The sequence below is a fragment of the Larus michahellis genome, chromosome 25 (assembly GCF_964199755.1).
Source record: "Larus michahellis chromosome 25, bLarMic1.1, whole genome shotgun sequence".
Lineage (NCBI taxonomy): Eukaryota > Metazoa > Chordata > Aves > Charadriiformes > Laridae > Larus > Larus michahellis.
Genome location: NC_133920.1, coordinates 2665490 through 2691728, shown reverse-complemented (window position 1 = coordinate 2691728; position 26239 = coordinate 2665490). Strand labels below are relative to the sequence as shown.

General features: G+C 57.9%; 2 protein-coding genes across 17 annotated transcripts; one reads left to right on the top strand and one right to left on the bottom strand.

Annotated features, from left to right (window-relative positions):
- Positions 1–383: 383 nt before the first annotated feature.
- LOC141734911 (guanylate-binding protein 1-like) lies at positions 384–18110 on the bottom strand. Of its 7 annotated transcripts, XM_074567193.1 has the most exons (15): positions 18061–18110; positions 15810–15903; positions 14267–14361; positions 7618–7711; positions 6095–6189; positions 5242–5465; positions 5038–5165; positions 4500–4609; positions 3982–4184; positions 3627–3869; positions 3046–3326; positions 2257–2469; positions 2030–2132; positions 1706–1899; positions 384–1554 (listed from the first exon to the last, which is right to left on the bottom strand). In XM_074567193.1, the coding sequence occupies exons 1-15, from the start codon at positions 18093–18095 to the stop codon at positions 1246–1248; spliced, it is 2421 nt and encodes an 806-aa protein (XP_074423294.1). In that variant the 5' UTR covers positions 18096–18110; the 3' UTR covers positions 384–1245. The 7 variants fall into 7 exon arrangements, with proteins under 7 accessions (XP_074423294.1, XP_074423295.1, XP_074423298.1 ...); XM_074567194.1 differs by lacking the exons at positions 7618–7711; positions 18061–18110 and adding an exon at positions 16086–16112; XM_074567197.1 differs by lacking the exons at positions 7618–7711; positions 18061–18110 and having other exon boundaries at positions 15810–16010.
- On the top strand, positions 16785–25973 carry LOC141734910 (guanylate-binding protein 1-like). 10 transcript variants are annotated; one of them, XM_074567189.1, is made up of 13 exons: positions 16785–17025; positions 18699–18792; positions 20221–20315; positions 20959–21170; positions 21247–21374; positions 21805–21914; positions 22230–22432; positions 22545–22787; positions 23084–23364; positions 23941–24153; positions 24278–24380; positions 24512–24705; positions 24857–25973. In XM_074567189.1, exons 1-13 carry the CDS (start codon positions 16973–16975, stop codon positions 25196–25198), a joined length of 2271 nt encoding a protein of 756 aa, XP_074423290.1. In that variant the 5' UTR covers positions 16785–16972; the 3' UTR covers positions 25199–25973. The 10 variants fall into 10 exon arrangements, with proteins under 10 accessions (XP_074423290.1, XP_074423289.1, XP_074423285.1 ...); XM_074567188.1 differs by having other exon boundaries at positions 20947–21170; XM_074567184.1 differs by lacking the exon at positions 16785–17025 and adding an exon at positions 18490–18516 and having other exon boundaries at positions 20876–21170.
- Positions 25974–26239: the final 266 nt, after the last annotated feature.

Genomic DNA, 26239 nt, shown 5'->3' with positions numbered 1-26239 from the left:
GGGCACGTTCCACTGTCCGTGTTGTTGTTGTTGTTTTCCTGTTCCCTTTGCTGTCCCGTTAAACCGCCTTTGTCTCAACCCACGAGTTTTGCTTTTTCTTCCAATTCTCCCCCACGGCTGTAGGGGTTTGAGAGAGCAGCCGCGTGGTTCCTTGTTGCCGTCTGAGGCTGAACCACCACAGGCTCCCGTCCCAACCTACCAATTGCTGCCTTTTAACTACGCATTATATCAAGATTAATCGCCTACCACACACACACACCTCCAATGGAATGTGTACAAACTGTCTGAGAAAGAGGAAGAACATCCCTGATGGCAAACTCTCCTGGGATGGTCATCAACAGCAACCGGAGCTTTGAATTCAATGTTGCATTCAGGAGTAGTTTTCTTAGATTTAACTTTATTGTGCTTATTGCTTGTAGCCATTTTATATATTAAAGTTTGGCGAAAGATGAAACAGATCATGTCAATAATTTGACTAGAATGTGGCAGTGGAGGGAGACAGTCTCACGGTGTGAGGGCTCGGCAGGGAAAACAGCCCCAGCACAACAGCAGGTGGAGGAGCAGAGCCCGGGCTTTGTCCCCGGGAGGTTCCCCAGGACCTTGCTCGCCGAGCAGGGTCAGTGCTCAAAGTGAGAAGAGCCTTGGGTGCGAAAAGCTCCATTGCAGAGGATGCCTTTCACCCACTGCTCCCTGGGTAACGGGCTCACTGCTTCTGGGTCACTCGGCCTGGGACTGACGCCAAGCAAACCAGGTCGCGCTCACCACGTGGATTCCTGGTTTACTCACAACCTCCGTGCTACTTCCCGCAGCTGCAGAAAGTGCGACCCTAGGATATCAGCCAGCGGGCATAAACCTCGCTGGTCATGTTTCCCGTAGCCCTGGTGAGGAGGTCTCTACACGAGGTGTGCTACGTTCCTCCGTGACATGTTCTGAGAACGGCAAAATGCTCCCAGACCTGCCTGTTGGCCTTTCTGTGCCCCAGGCCACCCCGGCTTTAGATGTTCCCCGTGCCTTCAGATGGAGTGAGAGACCAGGTGCTCTGGGAGGGAAGAGGAGAACATCTTCTCCCGGAGGAGACATACATGAACATAGCAGATAGAGCGGTACAAGCAAACAGGGCGGTCACTTCTGCACTCCGTGGCAAGCATCTTGCAGGAAAAGCTTTAAAAATTTAACAGAATTCTACGTGGGGACACTACACACCTCTCTTCCCTTGTTATTAGAGAGGTTTAAAGAAAATCTTCATCATAACTTCATGCGTAATACCGCAATTGCCACACAAGCCAAAAGTGATGCTACTGGTACCACTAAGTCCTTCCAGTTGAAGGTATTATTGCCATATCCCTGGTTCTGTCCAAAGCCGCCGCCTATACCACCAAAGGGTCCCGGACCCGGTCCAAAGGGGCCACCACTCCCACCGAAGCCACCGCCTATACCACCAAAGGGTCCCGGACCCGGTCCAAAGGGGCCTCCTTTACCACCAAAGGGTCCCGGACCCCGTCCAAAGGGGCCTCCTTTACCACCGAAGTCACCACTGGAACAGCCGCTCTCTTCCTGTGAAGAGAGTCAGATTGTCAGCAAGGGCACGGTGTGTGCTATGGGAGCGGCACAGAGCCAAGAATCAATGGGAGGGACCCAGCTGGGACCCCTTTGCCATTCCTGCCTACTAGCCACGTTGTGGCACCTGCACCCTCCCACTTCGTACCTTCGATTTACGTTTGCTGGTCTTCGGGTGCTCCTCCCGCCGCTTCTTAGGCTGATCCTCCAGCTTCTTTCTCAGACGAGCCACCTCTTCTTCGGTGCTGTGCAACTTGTCCTGCAGCTTCTGCTTGTCTTCAGCCTCCTGCTTCCACCGGGCATCCCACTCCTGCTGAGCCTTCTCATACTGCTGTTGCACATCTGGGGACGGAGAGAGAGGTGTTGCAAAGGCAGGAGCTGAGCCCACCAAACCCCCAAGGAGTACTGTTGTGTGCCCCCCACCAAGCTTGGCCGTCTACAGGCAGTGAAATTTCTCCTGCCCACAAGTTACCTTTCAGCTCCTTGTCCTTCTTTTCCAGGGCGAGGTCTATGTTGAGGATGTTCTTGTCCAGAGCCTCTCTGCGTTGGAGGAACTCCTGCAGGACGGCATCAGCCTGTAGGAGCACAGGTAGAAGAGGAGTCAAGGGCAGAAACAGCAGCTGGGGGGAAATGGTTACGTGGGGGAAGGGGATGGGACGTGGAGCCTCTTCCCGGCAGGGGAGCTGCTCTTGTTCCTACCATCACCCCCTTGCCAGGCAGTTCCCCATATTTCTCCAACAGCGCCTGCTGGTCTCCTTCGAACAGCTGGTGACCCCCCGGCACATTGTAGACACCATCGGTGATTTTTCTGTCCAAGTCCTGGAAGAGGTCCCTGAGCGCGGCCTCGCACTTCTCACGGGACGCCTGCTCGTTGTCCCTGCAGAACTTGTCCTTGATTGCCTCCACCTGGCGCTGTCCGGAAAGGGGCAGAGGGAAGGAATCAGCCCAGGCTGAGCTGCGGCCACCGCTCTCACGCCGGGCAAAAATCAAGCCCTGTTGACATGGAAACTGGGATCGCCAGTCCGTGGGGTAATCGGCCGGGAGGAGACACAGGGGGAGGCCATTCTGCGCTCAGGAACATCTCTGGACCAAGGTGCCCAGGAGCAGAGAGCACGCCAGGGACCACGGGCTTCACAAAAGACAGGGACAAGAATTAGTCGGCAGGAGAGGGGAAGCGTGGAAGGCTACAGGCTTCCAGCCAGGGCAGAGACACATCTGGGCTGGGGCAAGAGAGCAGGCAGGGCTGAGCCTCGTCCCCTTTGCAGCACGGCTTTTGAACCTAGGGAGAAGAGGTGGTGCAGCAGGACAACTGACAGCCTGCAGAACGTGAGAGCGGGCCTTGGGACCGAGTCTGCTCTGCAGAGGGCACAGCAGTGTCCTCTGGCAGGAGGCAGGAGACCCCCTCCCCCCAGGACCATGCTATTTCCCCAAAGCTAAGGGGATGGTGGCGTCCCTGGGGGAATCCTGGCTGGGCTGGGGACCACCTACTGTAAGATCTGCCAGGAAAGAGCAGATCTCCTCCTCGAACGCCTGTTTCTGGAACAGCTCCAGCGTCTCCCGCTCGCACTGGGTGTGCAGGTCCAGTAGCTCCTGAACCGTCTCCGTCGGCAGCTTCACCCGCCGCTCCATCAGGTCCTGGTACAACGTCACAGCCTCTTTCACTGCCGCTGCATTTACAGTCTTTGCCAGGGCGAGCACCGCACTCTCCAGGCATGGCACTGCCCCGCTCCGGATGGTCTCCACGTAGCTCTCTGCCAGTTTCCCCAGCACTGCCAAGGAGGACCAAAGATGAGAGATCTGCAGCCTGAACAAAACACCGGCTTCCGCGCGCCGTTGGCTCCTGCCATATCCCTGCTGCCTGCCTGCCACAGCCTTCCTGAACTTCCTTTCCTAACTCTTTCCCACCCCGTCTACAGCATCCAGCGGCTCCAGATCCACAGGCAGGGACAGCAGCCAGCAGAAAACCTCTCCCTTTCCCCACCTCCACCATTTGGCTGGGCATTTGATCCTTCCCCAGAGGCAGAGCCAAGAGGTGCTGGCCATCCAACCCTCTGCACAGCAGCACTCACGGGTCCCTGTTATGGTGCGGCCACAAGGGATGGTCTTAGGTGGAGACTTTTCCCAGATGTGGCTGCAGAATTCCTCCACCTGCTGCCGGAATTCACAATCGATCTCATCATCCTGAAGCTCCTCCAAGCGAACCAGGTCCCTCCTGTGGGCCGGCTGGTAAAAAACAAAGCACTTGCGATCCCGAAAGAACTGGCAGATGCATTCCCGGGGCTGGTTGTAGCGTTGGGTCTCTGGGCTGCTCCCTGTGGGGTAGGAGCACACGGAGCAAGTTCACCGGGGCTTGGGCTGTTGTTGACTTACACTGAAATGCTGCTGGGGTTGGACATCTCCAGCAGCACAGCACCATTCCCTTACCAGCCTTTAACTTGAGTGCATTCTCCAAGTATTCATCCTCAGAGATTTCCTCCCCATCCACCTCCAGCTGCAGTGTGAAGTCCCGGACCGTCCACACAAAAGTCGGGAAGATGGGGGCAACGTTTTCTGAATCCTCCAGTTCATCTTCGCTCTGCTCGGGTGCTGCTTTCAACTTGACCTGCTCAGTCAGCTTCATCACATAGCTAGGGAGCTGGCTAAGGAAACAGGGACCTCAGCTCTGAATGCAGGGGCATCGCCACCCTGCAACCGCTCAGCACTTCACGGGCAAGAGAGGAGACTCTGCGGGGACAGAGAACAGCCGGGAACCGCCGGAAGGAAGAGGGAGAAAACCCCTCAGCCTGGAGGTCCACCACGTGGCACTCCTAAGGACTCAAAGCACAGCACTGGGCACCACCAGAAGGTCCTTTGGCTCTTTGAGGAACTAGGATTTGTCAACCCCTTGCCCACCACTCAGGGAGAGGAGGGCACCCCTCCTGCTGCTGTCCCACCAAGGATACTGCAGCTGGTCCACGGCTTGCTGGTCAATGGTGCCTTTGCTGTTGTAGATCAGGGTGCTGGAGAGCAGCACGGTCAGCACGAAGATCCACATGTCGTTCTTCATGTCACCCTGGAGGAAGAACCTTTGGCTCTTACCAACAAGACCCCCTAAGTCTTGGGGGCAAAGCCCCTCATGCCCAGACCCTCAATGCTCCTTACCGACGGGCCACGGCAAGACCAGGTCTTGGAGAGACCCACCCCCATGCCATCACCACCTCCTTCTCGAGCTGGGCTTATCCTCAGCTCTTAACTCTCAGGGTCCCACACACCTCTAGCAAAGTGCTCCCTGAGCTCCTCTGTCCTGTTCTGCTGCTCTTTCCCAGAAAAGCAGAGGAGTTTGGCACCTTGCCTGCCCCAGCCTCCTTCCCCATGGCCTCTGGCTCTTCCCAGCACGCTGGCTGAAGCCACCACAGGTGGTGGGAACCCCCGGCCTCTGGTCACCATGGCTGGTGACAAAGTGCTGGGAATGCGCAAAGGCAGCGGCCGCTTCTTCCACACCTTCTCCACATCACCCAGCCCTTCCGTGTCCAGCAGCACCAGAGTGTGTCCAGGTTTGCACGGGTGAGGTACACACCACATCCAGATACCTCTGGTGTGGGACTGCACACCACTGCCCAAGGAGAAACCTGTGGGGAGGTCGCAAGGGTCTCAACAGCGTTCGATACAGGTACGTTGGGCATCCGGGGCCGGGACCTCTCTCACCTTTCCTCTGACAAGCCAGCCTGTTCATGAGGTAGGACTTGCCAGTGCGGTACAGCCCTGTGATGGCCACCACCACCACGGGCTGGGTGATCCCTGACAGCACCTGCAGGGCCTCCTGCTGGACCACCAGCCCCTTCGTCCGCGTGTTCTCAATGAGGCACACGGGCTCCGGCACGTGGATTTCAGATGCCATCGCTGACAGCAAACACAGCCTGGAGAGGAGACTGCAAGATGGGATGGTTAACACGGTGGGGACCTTCCACCCGCCTCCTCTTTTTCCCCATTGCAAGCGCTGCTGTGAAGACAACGATGGCACTTAGACGAGGTGCACAGCCCCTTCCCGTTTATCCCAACAGAAACAGCTGCATTTTGGAAAGCCCGGTGGGATGGTGGGAGTGCTCTGCACTATGTCCTAAGCACCGCTTTGAAGTTTGCTGAGTGGAGAAATGTGCAAAAATGGGGGTGGGACATAGCGATGGCCTCAGGCAGGGCTCGAGGCCCAGAGGAACGACTGGAGAGTCACACCAGCCCCAAGGAAAGGAGAGGTCAGGTGGCGAGGCTGAAGCTGAGGGGAGCACCCCAAGAATTTTTTCATTAATTTCTTATGCCGAACCCCATCAAAGCCCCTCTCACCCCCCGCTGTGCCTCCCACAGGGACATGTGTGCTGCTTGCCCATGCAAGGCACCCATCTCTCCTTTCCTCCCCCCACACGTTCATCACTGATGCCCTGGCGTCCCAGTCCCTTGCTGGGGTCCCTGTCACTTGCTGGGGTCAGCAGGAGCCATTCCGCAGCCCCAGCGTCCAGGGCTGCTTGCACGGGGTGGGGAGGAGGCATCAGGGGATGGGACTCACCGTCGTCTTCGTCGCCTGCCCTGGGCTGCAAGAGCTTTGCTGCAGCCTGGCTCCTGCCTGCCTTTGTCCTGTGCCCTGGGCCTGCACCTCCCCTCCTGTTCCGGGAAAAGAAGTGAGTCAGAGGCGAAAGTGAAAGCCATCAGCTCAGCACAAACACTCCGAGCAGGCAAGACAGAGATGGTTTAATAAGTGAAGGAACAACAACGAAAAACAAACAACGCCACAGGAAACCCTCACCTCCTCCCAGCTGCCCAGGCCGTTTCAGAGCTGCACCCACCTTGGGAGACATCCCCCGACCCCCTTCTTCCTCGACCCCACCGCTTTTTCCTGCTGAGCGTGGCCTTATCTAGTGGGGAAGGGTGGGGAGATATGGGAAGAGGTTTCCCAGAGGACCTGTGGATTCCCCATGGAAGTTGTGCATGACCCACCGTTGCAAGTGCTCAAGGTCCGGTTGGAAGGGGCTGTGAACAACCTGATCGAGTGCAAGATGTCCCTGCTCACGGCGGGGGTTCGGACTAGATGATTTTTGAAGGTCCTGGCCATGTCCTCACCCAACCTCTTGCCCACCCCCAGACCACTCACTGGTGGGGTGGTGTGAGCAGCAGAAAAGGCCCTTACTCTGTGTAAGCGCCGCTCAGCAATAGAGAAAACACCCCCGTGTTATCAACGCTGCTTTCAGCACAGTCCAAAGCACAGCCACATGCAGACTACAAGGAAGAAAATCAACTCCATCCCAGCCAAGACCAGCACAGGGTGAACAAGAAGTTGGGAGGGGACACAGCTGGGACACCTGACCTCCACCCGACCGTTCTGCTCTCCTTGCACACACAGCTTTTGCTTTGCCTATTTTCATCTTAACCTAGGGGTTGTCTCACTGCTGACTCTCTCCCCCATCCCACGAGTTTGCGAGTGAGCGAGGGGCTGCGTGGGGCTTAGTTGCCACCTGGGGTTAAACCACCACCAGCCAACGCCATCACCAGCCCCTCCCAGGCTCCAGTCAACCCCATGGACATGGAGGCAGCAAAAGGGCTCAGCCCATGCACAGACCCAGAACCTGCCCCACTACAACCTCCCAGATGCCCTGGGACTCGCTCCGGCAATGGCGAGCTCCACGGACACTGCCCACTCCTGGGCTTTGACTCCTCTCTGAGGACCTCACAAGCCCTGCCCTCTTCCAGGAGCATCAAGGGGATTGACACTGGGGGACAAGAGGCTGCCCCTCCTGTCACGGGCACAGCGGGGAGGAGAGGAGAGCTTAGGGCACAGGGTGCGAGCCTGGGCGAGTCCTAACTTGCATGCAAAGCCATGGGGGGATGAACGCCTGCTCCCAGACACCCATTCCCCTCGCTCCATCCCAGAGCCTGAGCAGACCTTTGGACCTCGTCCTCCTCCCCCCCGCTGGCGTCCCCCTCACTTGCTGGGGTCCCTGTCCCATGCTGCGGTCAGCAGGATCCATTCCACAGCCCCAGCGTCCAGGGCTGCTTGCACAGGGTGGGGAGGAGGCATCAGGGGAAGGGACTCACCGTTGTCTTGTCGCCTGCCCTGGGCTGCAAGAGCTTTGCTGCAGCCTGGCTCCTGCCTGCCTTTGTCCTGTGCCCTGGGCCTGCACCTCCCCTCCTGTTCCCGGAAAGGAAGTGAGTCAGAGGCGAAAGTGAAAGCCATCAGCTCAGAACAAACACTCCGAGCAGGCAAGACAGAGATGGTTTAATAAGTGAAGGAACAACAACGAAAAACAAACAATGCAACGGAAAACCCTCAACTCCTCCCAGCAGCCCGGGCAGTTTCAGAGCTGCACCCACCTTGGGAGACATCCCCCGACCCCCTTCAGCTCGTCCTAGTTCCAGTATGGATAGGGTTCATTTTCCCCAGGCTCTGGCAGGGACACAGGTATTCCATCCCCTGGGAGCCATTCCCGGGCTTTGGCAGGGGCATGGGTATTCCATCCCATGGGAGCCGTGCCCAGTCGGTAGCCAGGGGCTGCCAGGGGAGGGGGTGGGAAGTCACCAGTTGGGAGAGGGCTGGGCTGTCCCCGGTCCGGTGGGTGAGCAGTGGTGCCGTAATCTGTCAATCAGCAGGGGCACGTTCCACTGTCCGTGTTGTTGTTGTTGTTTTCCTGTTCCCTTTGCTGTCCCGTTAAACCGCCTTTGTCTCAACCCACGAGTTTTGCTTTTTCTTCCAATTCTCCCCCACGGCTGTAGGGGTTTGAGAGAGCAGCCGCGTGGTTCCTTGTTGCCGTCTGAGGCTGAACCACCACAGGCTCCTGTCCCAACCTACCAATTGCTGCCTTTTAATTACGCATTATATCAAGATTAATCGCCTACCACACACACACACCTCCAATGGAATGTGTACAAACTGTCTGAGAAAGAGGAAGAACATCCCCGATGGCAAACTCTCCTGGGATGGTCATCAACAGCAACCGGAGCTTTGAATTCAATGTTATATTCAGGAGTAGTTTTCTTAGATTTAACTTTATTGTGCTTATTGCTTGTAGCCATTTTATATATTAAAGTTTGGCGAAAGATGAAACAGATCATGTCAATAATTTGACTAGAATGTGGCAGTGGAGGGAGACAGTCTCACGGTGTGAGGGCTCGGCAGGGAAAACAGCCCCAGCACAACAGCAGGTGGAGGAGCAGAGCCCGGGCTTTGTCCCCGGGAGGTTCCCCAGGACCTTGCTCGCCGAGCAGGGTCAGTGCTCAAAGTGAGAAGAGCCTTGGGTGCGAAAAGCTCCATTGCAGAGGATGCCTTTCACCCACTGCTCCCTGGGTCGCGGGCTCACTGCTTCTGGGTCACTCTGCCCGGGACTGACGCCAAGCAAACCAGGTCGCGCTCACCACGTGGATTCCTGGTTTACTCACAACCTCCGTGCTACTTCCCGCAGCTGCAGAAAGTGCGACCCTAGGATATCAGCCAGCGGGCATAAACCTCGCTGGTCATGTTTCCCGTAGCCCTGGTGAGGAGGTCTCTACACGAGGTGTGCTACGTTCCTCCGTGACGTGTTCTGAGAATGGCAAAATGCTCCCAGACCTGCCTGTTGGCCTTTCTGTGCCCCAGGCCACCCCGGCTTTAGATGTTCCCCGTGCCTTCAGATGGAGTGAGAGACCAGGTGCTCTGGGAGGGAAGAGGAGAACATCTTCTCCCGGAGGAGACATACATGAACATAGCAGATAGAGCGGTACAAGCAAACAGGGCGGTCACTTCTGCACTCCGTGGCAAGCATCTTGCAGGAAAAGCTTTAAAAATTTAACAGAATTCTACGTGGGGACACTACACACCTCTCTTCCCTTGTTATTAGAGAGGTTTAAAGAAAATCTTCATCATAACTTCATGCGTAATACCGCAATTGCCACACAAGCCAAAAGTGATGCTACTGGTACCACTAAGTCCTTCCAGTTGAAGGTATTATTGCCATATCCCTGGTTCTGTCCAAAGCCGCCGCCTATACCACCAAAGGGTCCCGGACCCGGTCCAAAGGGGCCACCACTCCCACCGAAGCCACCGCCTATACCACCAAAGGGTCCCGGACCCGGTCCAAAGGGGCCTCCTTTACCACCAAAGGGTCCCGGACCCGGTCCAAAGGGGCCTCCTTTACCACCGAAGTCACCACTGGAACAGCCGCTCTCTTCCTGTGAAGAGAGTCAGATTGTCAGCAAGGGCACGGTGTGTGCTGTGGGAGCGGCACAGAGCCAAGAATCAATGGGAGGGACCCAGCTGGGACCCCTTTGCCATTCCTGCCTACTAGCCACGTTGTGGCACCTGCACCATCCCACTTCGTACCTTCGATTTACGTTTGCTGGTCTTCGGGTGCTCCTCCCGCCGCTTCTTAGGCTGATCCTCCAGCTTCTTTCTCAGACAAGCCACCTCTTCTTCAGTGCTGTGCAACTTGTCCTGCAGCTTCTGCTTGTCTTCAGCCTCCTGCTTCCACCGGGCATCCCACTCCTGCTGAGCCTTCTCATACTGCTGTTGCACATCTGGGGACGGAGAAAGAGAGGTGTTGCAAAGGCAGGAGCTGAGCCCACAAGCCCCCAAGGAGTACTGTTGTGTGCCCCCCACCAAGCTTGGCCGTCTACAGGCAGTGACATTTCTCCTGCCCACAAGTTACCTTTCAGCTCCTTGTCCTTCTTTTCCAGGGCGAGGTCTATGTTGAGGATGTTCTTGTCCAGAGCCTCTCTGCGTTGGAGGAACTCCTGCAGGACGGCATCAGCCTGTAGGAGCACAGGTAGAAGAGGAGTCAAGGGCAGAAACAGCAGCTGGGGGGAAATGGTTACGTGGGGGAAGGGGATGGGACGTGGAGCCTCTTCCCGGCAGGGGAGCTGCTCTTGTTCCTACCATCACCCCCTTGCCAGGCAGTTCCCCATATTTCTCCAACAGCGCCTGCTGGTCTCCTTCGAACAGCTGGTGACCCCCCGGCACATTGTAGACACCATCGGTGATTTTTCTGTCCAAGTCCTGGAAGAGGTCCCTGAGCGCGGCCTCGCACTTCTCACGGGACGCCTGCTCGTTGTCCCTGCAGAACTTGTCCTTGATTGCCTCCACCTGGCACTGTCCGGAAAGGGGCAGAGGGAAGGAATCAGCCCAGGCTGAGCTGCGGCCACCGCTCTCACGCCGGGCAAAAATCAAGCCCTGTTGACATGGAAACTGGGATCGCCAGTCCGTGGGGTAATCGGCCGGGAGGAGACACGGGGGGAGGCCATTCTGCGCTCAGGAACATCTCTGGACCAAGGTGCCCAGGAGCAGAGAGCACGCCAGGGACCACGGGCTTCACAAAAGACAGGGACAAGAATTAGTCGGCAGGAGAGGGGAAGCGTGGAAGGCTACAGGCTTCCAGCCAGGGCAGAGACACATCTGGGCTGGGGCAAGAGAGCAGGCAGGGCTGAGCCTCGTCCCCTTTGCAGCACGGCTTTTGAACCTAGGGAGAAGAGGTGGTGCAGCAGGACAACTGACAGCCTGCAGAACGTGAGAGCGGGCCTTGGGACCGAGTCTGCTCTGCAGAGGGCACAGCAGTGTCCTCTGGCAGGAGGCAGGAGACCCCCTCCCCCCAGGACCATGCTATTTCCCCAAAGCTAAGGGGATGGTGGCGTCCCTGGGGGAATCCTGGCTGGGCTGGGGACCACCTACTGTAAGATCTGCCAGGAAAGAGCAGATCTCCTCCTCGAACGCCTGTTTCTGGAACAGCTCCAGCGTCTCCCGCTCGCACTGGGTGTGCAGGTCCAGTAGCTCCTGAACCGTCTCCGTCGGCAGCTTCACCCGCCGCTCCATCAGGTCCTGGTACAACGTCACAGCCTCTTTCACTGCCGCTGCATTTACAGTCTTTGCCAGGGCGAGCACCGCGCTCTCCAGGCATGGCACTGCCCCGCTCCGGATGGTCTCCACGTAGCTCTCTGCCAGTTTCCCCAGCACTGCCAAGGAGGACCAAAGATGAGAGATCTGCAGCCTGAACAAAACACCGGCTTCCGCGCGCCGTTGGCTCCTGCCATATCCCTGCTGCCTGCCTGCCACAGCCTTCCTGAACTTCCTTTCCTAACTCTTTCCCACCCCGTCTACAGCATCCAGCGGCTCCAGATCCACAGGCAGGGACAGCAGCCAGCAGAAAACCTCTCCCTTTCCCCACCTCCACCATTTGGCTGGGCATTTGATCCTTCCCCAGAGGCAGAGCCAAGAGGTGCTGGCCATCCAACCCTCTGCACAGCAGCACTCACGGGTCCCTGTTATGGTGCGGCCACAAGGGATGGTCTTAGGTGGAGACTTTTCCCAGATGTGGCTGCAGAATTCCTCCACCTGCTGCCGGAATTCACAATCGATCTCATCATCCTGAAGCTCCTCCAAGCGAACCAGGTCCCTCCTGTGGGCCGGCTGGTAAAAAACAAAGCACTTGCGATCCCGAAAGAACTGGCAGATGCATTCCCGGGGCTGGTTGTAGCGTTGGGTCTCTGGGCTGCTCCCTGTGGGGTAGGAGCACACGGAGCAAGTTCACCGGGGCTTGGGCTGTTGTTGACTTACACTGAAATGCTGCTGGGGTTGGACATCTCCAGCAGCACAGCACCATTCCCTTACCAGCCTTTAACTTGAGTGCATTCTCCAAGTATTCATCCTCAGAGATTTCCTTCCCATCCACCTCCAGCTGCAGTGTGAAGTCCCGGACCGTCCACACAAAAGTCGGGAAGATGGGGGCAACGTTTTCTGAATCCTCCAGTTCATCTTCGCTCTGCTCGGGTGCTGCTTTCAACTTGACCTGCTCAGTCAGCTTCATCACATAGCTAGGGAGCTGGCTAAGGAAACAGGGACCTCAGCTCTGAATGCAGGGGCATCGCCACCCTGCAACCGCTCAGCACTTCACGGGCAAGAGAGGAGACTCTGCGGGGACAGAGAACAGCCGGGAACCGCCGGAAGGAAGAGGGAGAAAACCCCTCAGCCTGGAGGTCCACCACGTGGCACTCCTAAGGACTCAAAGCACAGCACTGGGCACCACCAGAAGGTCCTTTGGCTCTTTGAGGAACTAGGATTTGTCAAACCCTTGCCCACCACTCAGGGAGAGGAGGGCATCCCTCCTGCTGCTGTCCCACCAAGGATACTGCAGCTGGTCCACGGCTTGCTGGTCAATGGTGCCTTTGCTGTTGTAGATCAGGGTGCTGGAGAGCAGCACGGTCAGCACAAAGATCCACATGTCGTTCTTCATGTCACCCTGGAGGAAGAACCTTTGGCTCTCACCAACAAGACCCCCTAAGTCTTGGGGGCAAAGCCCCACATGCCCAGACCCTCAATGCTCCTTACCGACAGGCCACGGCAAGACCAGGTCTTGGAGAGACCCACCCCCATGCCATCACCACCTCCTTCTCGAGCTGGGCTTATCCTCAGCTCTTAACTCTCAGGGTCCCACACACCTCTAGCAAAGTGCTCCCTGAGCTCCTCTGTCCTGTTCTGCTGCTCTTTCCCAGAAAAGCAGAGGAGTTTGGCACCTTGCCTGCCCCAGCCTCCTTCCCCATGGCCTCTGGCTCTTCCCAGCACGCTGGCTGAAGCCACCACAGGTGGTGGGAACCCCCCCGGCCTCTGGTCACCATGGCTGGTGACAAAGTGCTGGGAATGCGCAAAGGCAGCGGCCGCTTCTTCCACACCTTCTCCACATCACCCAGCCCTTCCGTGTCCAGCAGCACCAGAGTGTGTCCAGGTTTGCACGGGTGAGGTACACACCACATCCAGATACCTCTGGTGTGGGACTGCACACCACTGCCCAAGGAGAAACCTGTGGGGAGGTCGCAAGGGTCTCAACAGCGTTCGATACAGGTACGTTGGGCATCCGGGGCCGGGACCTCTCTCACCTTTCCTCTGACAAGCCAGCCTGTTCATGAGGTAGGACTTGCCAGTGCGGTACAGCCCTGTGATGGCCACCACCACCACGGGCTGGGTGATCCCTGACAGCACCTGCAGGGCCTCCTGCTGGACCACCAGCCCCTTCGTCCGCGTGTTCTCAATGAGGCACACGGGCTCCGGCACGTGGATTTCAGATGCCATCGCTGACAGCAAACACAGCCTGGAGAGGAGACTGCAAGACGGGATGGTTAACACGGTGGGGACCTTCCACCCGCCTCCTCTTTTTCCCCATTGCAAGCGCTGCTGTGAAGACAACGATGGCACTTAGACGAGGTGCACAGCCCCTTCCCGTTTATCCCAACAGAAACAGCTGCATTTTGGAAAGCCCGGCGGGATGGTGGGAGTGCTCTGCACTATGTCCTAAGCACCGCTTTGAAGTTTGCTGAGTGGAGAAATGTGCAAAAATGGGGGTGGGACATAGCGATGGCCTCAGGCAGGGCTCGAGGCCCAGAGGAACGACTGGAGAGTCACACCAGCCCCAAGGAAAGGAGAGGTCAGGTGGTGAGGCTGAAGCTGAGGGGAGCACCCCAAGAATTTTTTCATTAATTTCTTATGCCGAACCCCATCAAAGCCCCTCTCACCCCCCGCTGTGCCTCCCACAGGGTCATGCGTGCTGCTTGCCCATGCAAGGCACCCATCTCTCCTTTCCTCCCCCCACACGTTCATCACTGATGCCCTGGCGTCCCAGTCCCTTGCTGGGGTCCCTGTCACTTGCTGGGGTCAGCAGGAGCCACTCCACAGCCCCAGCGTCCAGGGCTGCTTGCACGGGGTGGGGAGGAGGCATCAGGGGATGGGACTCACCGTCGTCTTCGTCGCCTGCCCTGGGCTGCAAGAGCTTTGCTGCAGCCTGGCTCCTGCCTGCCTTTGTCCTGTGCCCTGGGCCTGCACCTCCCCTCCTGTTCCGGGAAAAGAAGTGAGTCAGAGGCGAAAGTGAAAGCCATCAGCTCAGCACAAACACTCCGAGCAGGCAAGACAGAGATGGTTTAATAAGTGAAGGAACAACAACGAAAAACAAACAATGCCACAGGAAACCCTCACCTCCTCCCAGCTGCCCAGGCCGTTTCAGAGCTGCACCCACCTTGGGAGACATCCCCCGACCCCCTTCTTCCTCGACCCCACCGCTTTTTCCTGCTGAGCGTGGCCTTATCTAGTGGGGAAGGGTGGGGAGATATGGGAAGAGGTTTCCCAGAGGACCTGTGGATTCCCCATGGAACTTGCGCATGACCCACCGTTGGAAGTGCTCAAGGTCCGGTTGGACGGGGCTGTGAACAACCTGATCGAGTGCAAGATGTCCCTGCTCACGGCGGGGGGTTCGGACTAGATGATTTTTGAAGGTCCTGGCCATGTCCTCACCCAACCTCTTGCCCACCCCCAGACCACTCACTGGTGGGGTGGTGTGAGCAGAAGAAAAGGCCCTTACTCTGTGTAAGCGCCGCTCAGCAATAGAGAAAACACCCCCGTGTTATCAACGCTGCTTTCAGCACAGTCCAAAGCACAGCCACATGCAGACTACAAGGAAGAAAATCAACTCCATCCCAGCCAAGACCAGCACAGGGTGAACAAGAAGTTGGGAGGGGACACAGCTGGGACACCTGACCTCCACCCGACCGTTCTGCTCTCCTTGCACACACAGCTTTTGCTTTGCCTATTTTCATCTTAACCTAGGAGTTGTCTCACTGCTGACTCTCTCCCCCATCCCACAAGTTTGCGAGTGAGCGAGGGGCTGCGTGGGGCTTAGTTGCCACCTGGGGTTAAACCACCACCAGCCAACGCCATCACCAGCCCCTCCCAGGCTCCAGTCAACCCCATGGACATGGAGGCAGCAAAAGGGCTCAGCCCATGCACAGACCCAGAACCTGCCCCACTACAACCTCCCGGATGCCCTGGGACTCGCTCCGGCAATGGCGAGCTCCACGGACACTGCCCACTCCTGGGCTTTGACTCCTCTCTGAGGACCTCACAAGCCCTGCCCTCTTCCAGGAGCATCAAGGGGATTGACACTGGGGGACAAGAGGCTGCCCCTCCTGTCACGGGCACAGCGGGGAGGAGAGGAGAGCTTAGGGCACAGGGTGCGAGCCTGGGTGAGTCCTAACTTGCATGCAAAGCCATGGGGGGATGAACGCCTGCTCCCAGACACCCATTCCCCTTGCTCCATCCCAGAGTCTGAGCAGACCTTTGGACCTCGTCCTCCTCCCCCCCGCTGGTGTCCCCGTCACTTGCTGGCGTCCCCCTCACTTGCTGGGGTCCCTGTCCCTTGCTGGGGTCAGCAGGATCCATTCCACAGCCCCAGCGTCCAGGGCTGCTTGCACAGGGTGGGGAGGAGGCATCAGGGGAAGGGACTCACCGTTGTCTTGTCGCCTGCCCTGGGCTGCAAGAGCTTTGCTGCAGCCTGGCTCCTGCCCGCCTTTGTCCTGTGCCCTGGGCCTGCACCTCCCCTCCTGTTCCCGGAAAGGAAGTGAGTCAGAGGCGAAAGTGAAAGCCATCAGCTCAGAACAAACACTCCGAGCAGGCAAGACAGAGATGGTTTAATAAGTGAAGGAACAACAACGAAAAACAAACAATGCAATGGCAAACCCTCACCTCCTCCCAGCTGCCCGGGCAGTTTCAGAGCTGCACCCACCTTGGGAGACATCCCCCGACCCCCTTCTTCCTCGACCCCACCGCTTTTTCCTGCTGAGCGTGGCTTTATCTTGTGGGGAAGGGTGGGGACATATGGGAAGAGGTTTCCCTTTGGATTCCCCATCAGGACAGGTGACCAAAAATTGACCAACAGGGGTATTCCATCCCGTCTGCCCCGTGCTCAGTATCAAAGCTGAGGGATCAAAGGGTCAGCTCGCTTCCTTCAATGGCCGACGTCCAAGGAGGACCTTGTCTGCTCATCTGCCTTTGATCCCGATCCGTGTGTTCCTCACTCCAGCTCTGGAGCCTGGTTCCCACCCGTCGCTGAGCCCATTCTGGGACGTCCCCAGTGCCTGCCGGTGACGTCGTCCTGGGAACTTAATACCATTCTGTATATACAGTATCTATTTATCTATGTATATATGTGTCACTCGCAAGGAGACCAGCTCCAGGGCAGGTAAGTCCGCACTGGGGAAGGGAATCGCGGCAAAAAAGGGCCGGCTAGGGGCTTGTTTTCGAGGCTTTTTGAAGCCGGGAGAAGCCGCCAGCCTGGGCCAGTACCTGGCACTTTCAGGGGGCGGAGGCAGCTGAGGAGCCGAGGGCGGAGCCAGCGCCCCCCGGCGGCAGGTGTGAACGAGCAGGGGGTGGGACCGACCCCCCCTCCTAAAAGAAGCCCTTCGGGGGGCAGCACTGAGCAAACAAGCAGGGAGTGGGCATCGCCTGGGCGTCACCCAGGGAACCACCCGGGAGCACCATGACGAGGGTGTAACTCCTGGGCTGGGGAAGCGGGCGACCAAACAGGGCACGACACTACAGTCCAGTCACAGCGGTTCGCACGGCAGTTCGTGCGGGAGAGGGCTGAGAGACTGCCAACCCGGCCAGGTAGCGATGGTAACTACTCGCCAGAAGACCGTGGCATCCATGATCTCCACAACCACCAGGTCTGATGCAGCCTCTCAGACAGAGCTCCTGTGGGAACACGCTGCCACACAGACACCAGGCTGCAGGGTGTGCCCTGCTCTCACGCCAGTGTCGGGTAGAGGATCTCCTCTGATTAGTGATGGAGCTCAGGGAGGAGGTAAGCAGGTTGAGGAGCATCAGGTAATGCGAGCGGGAGAGACATGCTTAGAGTATCTGCATCCCACGACAGAAACCCAGCTGGCAGACAGAACCCCTGCAGCAGGGAACTCCCTGTCCTCTCTCCCCCTGACTGAAGGTGGTGACTCAGAGGACAGCGGGCAACGTCAGGAAGTTCCTGCCCAGCGCAACAGGCGCCACACTCGGGACTGCCCGGTGACTACCCCATCTTCCCGGGTGCCATTGTGTAACGGGTACAGTGCTCTGCAAGGGAACCTGGACGACGACAAGCAGGATAGTTCTCCTATCTTGGAGGTGTCAGCGAGGTCCAGTCAGACCTCCCTCCGCATCAAAACCTCTGCAGTAAAGAAGAGAAGACGGGTCCTTGTCACAGGTGACTTGCTGTTGAAGGGAGCAGAAGGCGCAATACGCAGGCTGGACCCGGTGCATAGGGAGGTCTGCTGCCTCCCTGGGGCCTAGGTCCAGGGTGCGAAGGGGAAGCTTCCTTCCCTGGTATTCAAATACCACTTTCTCCAAGCTCAGGATCCGTGCATCCCTAAGAGCCACCCTCTTCCCCAGCCCAGGAGTTACACCCTCGTCATGGTGCTCCCGGGTGGTTCCCTGGGTGACGCCCAGGCGATGCCCACTCCCTGCTTGTTTGCTCAGTGCTGCCCCCCGAAGGGCTTCTTTTAGGAGGGGGGGTCGGTCCCACCCCCTGCTCGTTCACACCTGCCGCCGGGGGGCGCTGGCTCCGCCCTCGGCTCCTCAGCTGCCTCCGCCCCCTGAAAGTGCCAGGTACTGGCCCAGGCTGGCGGCTTCTCCCGGCTTCAAAAAGCCTTGAAAACAAGCCCCTAGCCGGCCCTTTTTTGCCGCGATTCCCTTCCCCAGTGCGGACTTACCTGCCCTGGAGCTGGTCTCCTTGCGAGTGACACATATATACATAGATAAATAGATACTGTATATACAGAATGGTATTAAGTTCCCAGGACGACGTCACCGGCAGGCACTGGGGACGTCCCAGAATGGGCTCAGCGACGGGTGGGAACCAGGCTCCAGAGCTGGAGTGAGGAACACACGGATCGGGATCAAAGGCAGATGAGCAGACAAGGTCCTCCTTGGACGTCGGCCATTGAAGGAAGCGAGCTGACCCTTTGATCCCTCAGCTTTGATACTGAGCACGGGGCAGACGGGATGGAATACCCCTGTTGGTCAATTTTTGGTCACCTGTCCTGATGGGGAATCCAAAGGGAAACCTCTTCCCATATGTCCCCACCCTTCCCCACAAGATAAAGCCACGCTCAGCAGGAAAAAGCGGTGGGGTCGAGGAAGAAGGGGGTCGGGGGATGTCTCCCAAGGTGGGTGCAGCTCTGAAACTGCCCGGGCAGCTGGGAGGAGGTGAGGGTTTTCCGTTGCATTGTTTGTTTTTCGTTGTTGTTCCTTCACTTATTAAACCATCTCTGTCTTGCCTGCTCGGAGTGTTTGTGCTGAGCTGATGGCTTTCACTTTCGCCTCTGACTCACTTCCTTTCCGGGAACAGGAGGGGAGGTGCAGGCCCAGGGCACAGGACAAAGGCAGGCAGGAGCCAGGCTGCAGCAAAGCTCTTGCAGCCCAGGGCAGGCGACAAGACAACGGTGAGTCCCTTCCCCTGATGCCTCCTCCCCACCCTGTGCAAGCAGCCCTGGACGCTGGGGCTGTGGAATGGATCCTGCTGACCGCAGCATGGGACAGGGACCCCAGCAAGTGAGGGGGACGCCAGCGGGGGGGAGGAGGACGAGGTCCAAAGGTCTGCTCAGGCTCTGGGATGGAGCGAGGGGAATGGGTGTCTGGGAGCAGGCGTTCATCCCCCCATGGCTTTGCATGCAAGTTAGGACTCGCCCAGGCTCGCACCCTGTGCCCTAAGCTCTCCTCTCCTCCCCGCTGTGCCTGTGACAGGAGGGGCAGCCTCTTGTCCCCCAGTGTCAATCCCCTTGATGCTCCTGGAAGAGGGCAGGGCTTGTGAGGTCCTCAGAGAGGAGTCAAAGCCCAGGAGTGGGCAGTGTCCGTGGAGCTCGCCATTGCCGGAGCGAGTCCCAGGGCATCCGGGAGGTTGTAGTGGGGCAGGTTCTGGGTCTGTGCATGGGCTGAGCCCTTTTGCTGCCTCCATGTCCATGGGGTTGACTGGAGCCTGGGAGGGGCTGGTGATGGCGTTGGCTGGTGGTGGTTTAACCCCAGGTGGCAACTAAGCCCCACGCAGCCCCTCGCTCACTCGCAAACTCGTGGGATGGGGGAGAGAGTCAGCAGTGAGACAACCCCTAGGTTAAGATGAAAATAGGCAAAGCAAAAGCTGTGTGTGCAAGGAGAGCAGAACGGTCGGGTGGAGGTCAGGTGTCCCAGCTGTGTCCCCTCCCAACTTCTTGTTCACCCTGTGCTGGTCTTGGCTGGGATGGAGTTGATTTTCTTCCTTGTAGTCTGCATGTGGCTGTGCTTTGGACTGTGCTGAAAGCAGCGTTGATAACACGGGGGTGTTTTCTCTATTGCTGAGCGGCGCTTACACAGAGTAAGGGCCTTTTCTGCTGCTCACACCACCCCACCAGTGAGTGGTCTGGGGGTGGGCAAGAGGTTGGGTGAGGACATGGCCAGGACCTTCAAAAATCATCTAGTCCGAACCCCCGCCGTGAGCAGGGATATCTTGCACTCGATCAGGTTGTTCACAGCCCCTTCCAACCGGACCTTGAGCACTTGCAACGGTGGGTCATGCGCAAGTTCCATGGGGAATCCACAGGTCCTCTGGGAAACCTCTTCCCATATCTCCCCACCCTTCCCCACTAGATAAGGCCACGCTCAGCAGGAAAAAGCGGTGGGGTCGAGGAAGAAGGGGGTCGGGGGATGTCTCCCAAGGTGGGTGCAGCTCTGAAACGGCCTGGGCAGCTGGGAGGAGGTGAGGGTTTCCTGTGGCATTGTTTGTTTTTCGTTGTTGTTCCTTCACTTATTAAACCATCTCTGTCTTGCCTGCTCGGAGTGTTTGTGCTGAGCTGATGGCTTTCACTTTCGCCTCTGACTCATTTCCTTTCCAGGAATAGGAGGGGAGGTGCAGGCCCAGGGCACAGGACAAAGGCGGGCAGGAGCCAGGCTGCAGCAAAGCTCTTGCAGCCCAGGGCAGGCGACGAAGACGACGGTGAGTCCCATCCCCTGATGCCTCCTCCCCACCCCGTGCAAGCAGCCCTGGACGCTGGGGCTGTGGAGTGGCTCCTGCTGACCCCAGCAAGTGACAGGGACCCCAGCAAGGGACTGGGACGCCAGGGCATCAGTGATGAACGTGTGGGGGGAGGAAAGGAGAGATGGGTGCCTTGCATGGGCAAGCAGCACGCATGACCCTGTGGGAGGCACAGCGGGGGGTGAGAGGGGCTTTGATGGGGTTCGGCATAAGAAATTAATGAAAAAATTCTTGGGGTGCTCCCCTCAGCTTCAGCCTCACCACCTGACCTCTCCTTTCCTTGGGGCTGGTGTGACTCTCCAGTCGTTCCTCTGGGCCTCGAGCCCTGCCTGAGGCCATCGCTATGTCCCACCCCCATTTTTGCACATTTCTCCACTCAGCAAACTTCAAAGCGGTGCTTAGGACATAGTGCAGAGCACTCCAACCATCCCGCCAGGCTTTCCAAAATGCAGCTGTTTCCGTTGGGAGGGAAATGGGAAGGGGCTGTGCACCTCGTCTAAGTGCCATCGTTGTCTTCACAGCAGCGCTTGCAATGGGAAAAAAGAGGAGGCGGGTGGAAGGTCCCCACCGTGTTAACCGTCCCGTCTTGCAGTCTCCTCTCCAGGCTGTGTTTGCCGTCAGCAATGGCATCTGAAATCCACATGCCGGAGCCCGTGTGCCTCATTGAGAACACGCGGACGAAGGGGCTGGTGGTCCAGCAGGAGGCCCTGCAGGTGCTGTCAGGGATCACCCAGCCCGTGGTGGTGGTGGCCATCACAGGGCTGTACCGCACTGGCAAGTCCTACCTCATGAACAGGCTGGCTTGTCAGAGGAAAGGTGAGAGAAGTCCCGGCCCCGGATGCCCAACGTACCTGTATCGAACGCTGTTGAGACCCTTGCGACCTCCCCACAGGTTTCTCCTTGGGCAGTGGTGTGCAGTCCCACACCAGAGGTATCTGGATGTGGTGTGTACCTCACCCGTGCAAACCTGGACACACTCTGGTGCTGCTGGACACGGAAGGGCTGGGTGATGTGGAGAAGGTGTGGAAGAAGCGGCCGCTGCCTTTGCGCATTCCCAGCACTTTGTCACCAGCCATGGTGACCAGAGGCCGGGGGGGTTCCCACCACCTGTGGTGGCTTCAGCCAGCGTGCTGGGAAGAGCCAGAGGCCATGGGGAAGGAGGCTGGGGCAGGCAAGGTGCCAAACTCCTCTGCTTTTCTGGGAAAGAGCAGCAGAACAGGACAGAGGAGCTCAGGGAGCACTTTGCTAGAGGTGTGTGGGACCCTGAGAGTTAAGAGCTGAGGATAAGCCCAGCTCGAGAAGGAGGTGGTGATGGCATGGGGGTGGGTCTCCACAAGACCTGGTCTTGCCGTGGCCTGTCGGTAAGGAGCATTGAGGGTCTGGGCATGTGGGGCTTTGCCCCCAAGACTTAGGGGGTCTTGTTGGTGAGAGCCAAAGGTTCTTCCTCCAGGGTGACATGAAGAACGACATGTGGATCTTTGTGCTGACCGTGCTGCTCTCCAGCACCCTGATCTACAACAGCAAAGGCACCATTGACCAGCAAGCCGTGGACCAGCTGCAGTATCCTTGGTGGGACAGCAGCAGGAGGGATGCCCTCCTCTCCCTGAGTGGTGGGCAAGGGTTTGACAAATCCTAGTTCCTCAAAGAGCCAAAGGACCTTCTGGTGGTGCCCAGTGCTGTGCTTTGAGTCCTTAGGAGTGCCACGTGGTGGACCTCCAGGCTGAGGGGTTTTCTCCCTCTTCCTTCCGGCGGTTCCCGGCTGTTCTCTGTCCCCGCAGAGTCTCCTCTCTTGCCCGTGAAGTGCTGAGCGGTTGCAGGGTGGCGATGCCCCTGCATTCAGAGCTGAGGTCCCTGTTTCCTTAGCCAGCTCCCTAGCTATGTGATGAAGCTGACTGAGCAGGTCAAGTTGAAAGCAGCACCCGAGCAGAGCGAAGATGAACTGGAGGATTCAGAAAACGTTGCCCCCATCTTCCCGACTTTTGTGTGGACGGTCCGGGACTTCACACTGCAGCTGGAGGTGGATGGGAAGGAAATCTCTGAGGATGAATACTTGGAGAATGCACTCAAGTTAAAGGCTGGTAAGGGAATGGTGCTGTGCTGCTGGAGACGTCCAACCCCAGCAGCATTTCAGTGTAAGTCAACAACAGCCCAAGCCCCGGTGAACTTGCTCCGTGTGCTCCTACCCCACAGGGAGCAGCCCAGAGACCCAACGCTACAACCAGCCCCGGGAATGCATCTGCCAGTTCTTTCGGGATCGCAAGTGCTTTGTTTTTTACCAGCCGGCCCACAGGAGGGACCCGGTTCGCTTGGAGGAGCTTCAGGACGATGAGATCGATTGTGAATTCCGGCAGCAGGTGGAGAAATTCTGCAGCCACATCTGGGAAAAGTCTCCACCTAAGACCATCCCTTGTGGCCGCACCATAACAGGGACCCGTGAGTGCTGCTGTGCAGAGGGTTGGATGGCCAGCACCTCTTGGCTCTGCCTCTGGGGAAGGATCAAATGCCCAGCCAAATGGTGGAGGTGGGGAAAGGGAGAGGTTTTCTGCTGGCTGCTGTCCCTGCCTGTGGATCTGGAGCCGCTGGATGCTGTAGACGGGGTGGGAAAGAGGAAAGGAAGTTCAGGAAGGCTGTGGCAGGCAGGCAGCAGGGATATGGCAGGAGCCAGCGGCGAGCGGGAGCCGGTGTTTTGTTCAGGCTGCAGATCTCTCATCTTTGGTCCTCCTTGGCAGTGCTGGGGAAACTGGCAGAGAGCTACGTGGAGACCATCCGGAGCGGGGCAGTGCCATGCCTGGAGAGTGCGGTGCTCGCCCTGGCAAAGACTGTAAATGCAGCGGCAGTGAAAGAGGCTGTGACGTTGTACCAGGACCTGATGGAGCGGCGGGTGAAGCTGCCGACGGAGACGGTTCAGGAGCTGCTGGATCTGCACACCCAGTGCGAGCGGGACACGCTGGAGCTGTTCCAGAAACAGGCGTTCGAGGAGGAGATCTGCTCTTTCCTGGCAGATCTTACAGTAGGTGGTCCCCAGCCCAGCCAGGATTCCCCCAGGGACGCCACCATCCCCTTAGCTTTGGGGAAATAGCATGGTCCTGGGGGGAGGGGGTCTCCTGCCTCCTGCCAGAGGACACTGCTGTGCCCTCTGCAGAGCAGACTCGGTCCCAAGGCCCGCTCTCACGTTCTGCAGGCTGTCAGTTGTCCTGCTGCACCACCTCTTCTCCCTAGGTTCAAAAGCCGTGCTGCAAAGGGGACAAGGCTCAGCCCTGCCTGCTCTCTTGCCCCAGCCCAGATGTGTCTCTGCCCTGGCTGGAAGCCTGTAGCCTTCCACGCTTCCCCTCTCCTGCCGACTAATTCTTGTCCCTGTCTTTTGTGAAGCCCGTGGTCCCTGGCGTGCTCTCTGCTCCTGGGCACCTTGGTCCAGAGATGTTCCTGAGCGCAGAATGGCCTCCCCCTGTGTCTCCTCCCGGCCGATTACCCCACGGACTGGCGATCCCAGTTTCCATGTCAACAGGGCTTGATTTTTGCCCGGCGTGAGAGCGGTGGCCGCAGCTCAGCCTGGGCTGATTCCTTCCCTCTGCCCCTTTCCGGACAGCGCCAGGTGGAGGCAATCAAGGACAAGTTCTGCAGGGACAACGAGCAGGCGTCCCGTGAGAAGTGCGAGGCCGCGCTCAGGGACCTCTTCCAGGACTTGGACAGAAAAATCACCGATGGTGTCTACAATGTGCCGGGGGGTCACCAGCTGTTCGAAGGAGACCAGCAGGCGCTGTTGGAGAAATATGGGGAACTGCCTGGCAAGGGGGTGATGGTAGGAACAAGAGCAGCTCCCCTGCCGGGAAGAGGCTCCACGTCCCATCCCCTTCCCCCACGTAACCATTTCCCCCCAGCTGCTGTTTCTGCCCTTGACTCCTCTTCTACCTGTGCTCCTACAGGCTGATGCCGTCCTGCAGGAGTTCCTCCAACGCAGAGAGGCTCTGGACAAGAACATCCTCAACATAGACCTCGCCCTGGAAAAGAAGGACAAGGAGCTGAAAGGTAACTTGTGGGCAGGAGAAATGTCACTGCCTGTAGACGGCCAAGCTTGGTGGGGGGCACACAACAGTACTCCTTGGGGGCTTGTGGGCTCAGCTCCTGCCTTTGCAACACCTCTCTTTCTCCGTCCCCAGATGTGCAACAGCAGTATGAGAAGGCTCAGCAGGAGTGGGATGCCCGGTGGAAGCAGGAGGCTGAAGACAAGCAGAAGCTGCAGGACAAGTTGCACAGCACTGAAGAAGAGGTGGCTTGTCTGAGAAAGAAGCTGGAGGATCAGCCTAAGAAGCGGCGGGAGGAGCACCCGAAGACCAGCAAACGTAAATCGAAGGTACGAAGTGGGAGGGTGCAGGTGCCACAACGTGGCTAGTAGGCAGGAATGGCAAAGGGGTCCCAGCTGGGTCCCTCCCATTGATTCTTGGCTCTGTGCTGCTCCCACAGCACACACCGTGCCCTTGCTGACAATCTGACTCTCTTCACAGGAAGAGAGCGGCTGTTCCAATGGTGGCTTTGGTGGGAGTGGTGGCCCCTTTGGACGGGGTCCGGGACCCTTTGGTGGTAAAGGAGGCCCCTTTGGACGGGGTCCGGGACCCTTTGGTGGTATAGGCGGTGGCTTCGGTGGGAGTGGTGGCCCCTTTGGACCGGGTCCGGGACCCTTTGGTGGTAACGGAGGCCCCTTTGGAGGGGGTTCGGGACACTCTGGAGGCTCTGGACAGGAGCAGGGATATGGCAATAATAACTGCAACTGGTGGAAATTCTTCAAGCGACTATTGAGGGTTTTTTCTTATGTGTTTACGCTGATTATGGCATTCCGCTGGAGGTAACCATGAAGATTTTCTTTAAAACCCCTCTAGTAACAAGGGAAGAGAGGAGCGTAGTGTCCCCACGTAGAAATCTGTTAGAATTTTTAAAGCTTTTCCTGCAAGATGCTTGCCACGGAGTGCAGAATTGACCGCCCTGTTTGCTTGTACCGCTCTATCTGCTATGTTCATGTATGTCTCCTCCGGGAGAAGATGTTCTCCTCTTCCTTCCCAGAGCACCTGGTCTCTCACTCCATCTGAAGGCACGGGGAACATCTAAAGCCGGGGTGGCCTGGGGCACAGAAAGGCCAACAGGCAGGTCTGGGAGCATTTTGCCGTTCTCAGAACATGTCACGGAGGAACGTAGCACACCTCGTGTAGAGACCTCCTCACCAGGGCTACGGGAAACATGACCAGCGAGGTTTATGCCCGCTGGCTGATATCCTAGGGTCGCACTTTCTGCAGCTGCGGGAAGTAGCACGGAGGTTGTGAGTAAACCAGGAATCCACGTGGTGAGCGCGACCTGGTTTGCTTGGCGTCAGTCCCAGGCAGAGTGACCCAGAAGCAGTGAGCCCGCGATCCAGGGAGCGGTGAGTGACAGGCATCCTCTGCAATGGAGCTTTTCCCACCCAAGGCTCTTCTCACTTTGAAGCCGTGAGGAAGTTCTGCCTGCCGTGATGTCCTGCTCTCTACTCGCTCACCCTCTCTTCCCTCTCTTCACACCAGGAGATCCCCAAGTGCCCCTTCCCTGTTTGCACAGGCAGCTTTTGCTTCACCTATTAAACTGTCTTTATCTCGACCGATGCATTGTCTCACTTTTACCCTTCCCGTCCTCTCCTCCATCCACTATTGGCGTGGGGCTCAGCTGCCTCCCGGGGTCAGCCCATGTCACTCATGGGCAAAGGGGTTTCCCCCTTTGCTACAGGGAATTACATTTTCAGCCGCACCTGGAGAAGAAGCAGGGACACTAACATGAAGGTGTAGAGGTTTTTGAGTTCTTTATGGACAGAGGGGCTGCTCCAAAGGCACTTACCCCAGTGACGCTCGCCCCTCAAATGCCTTCCC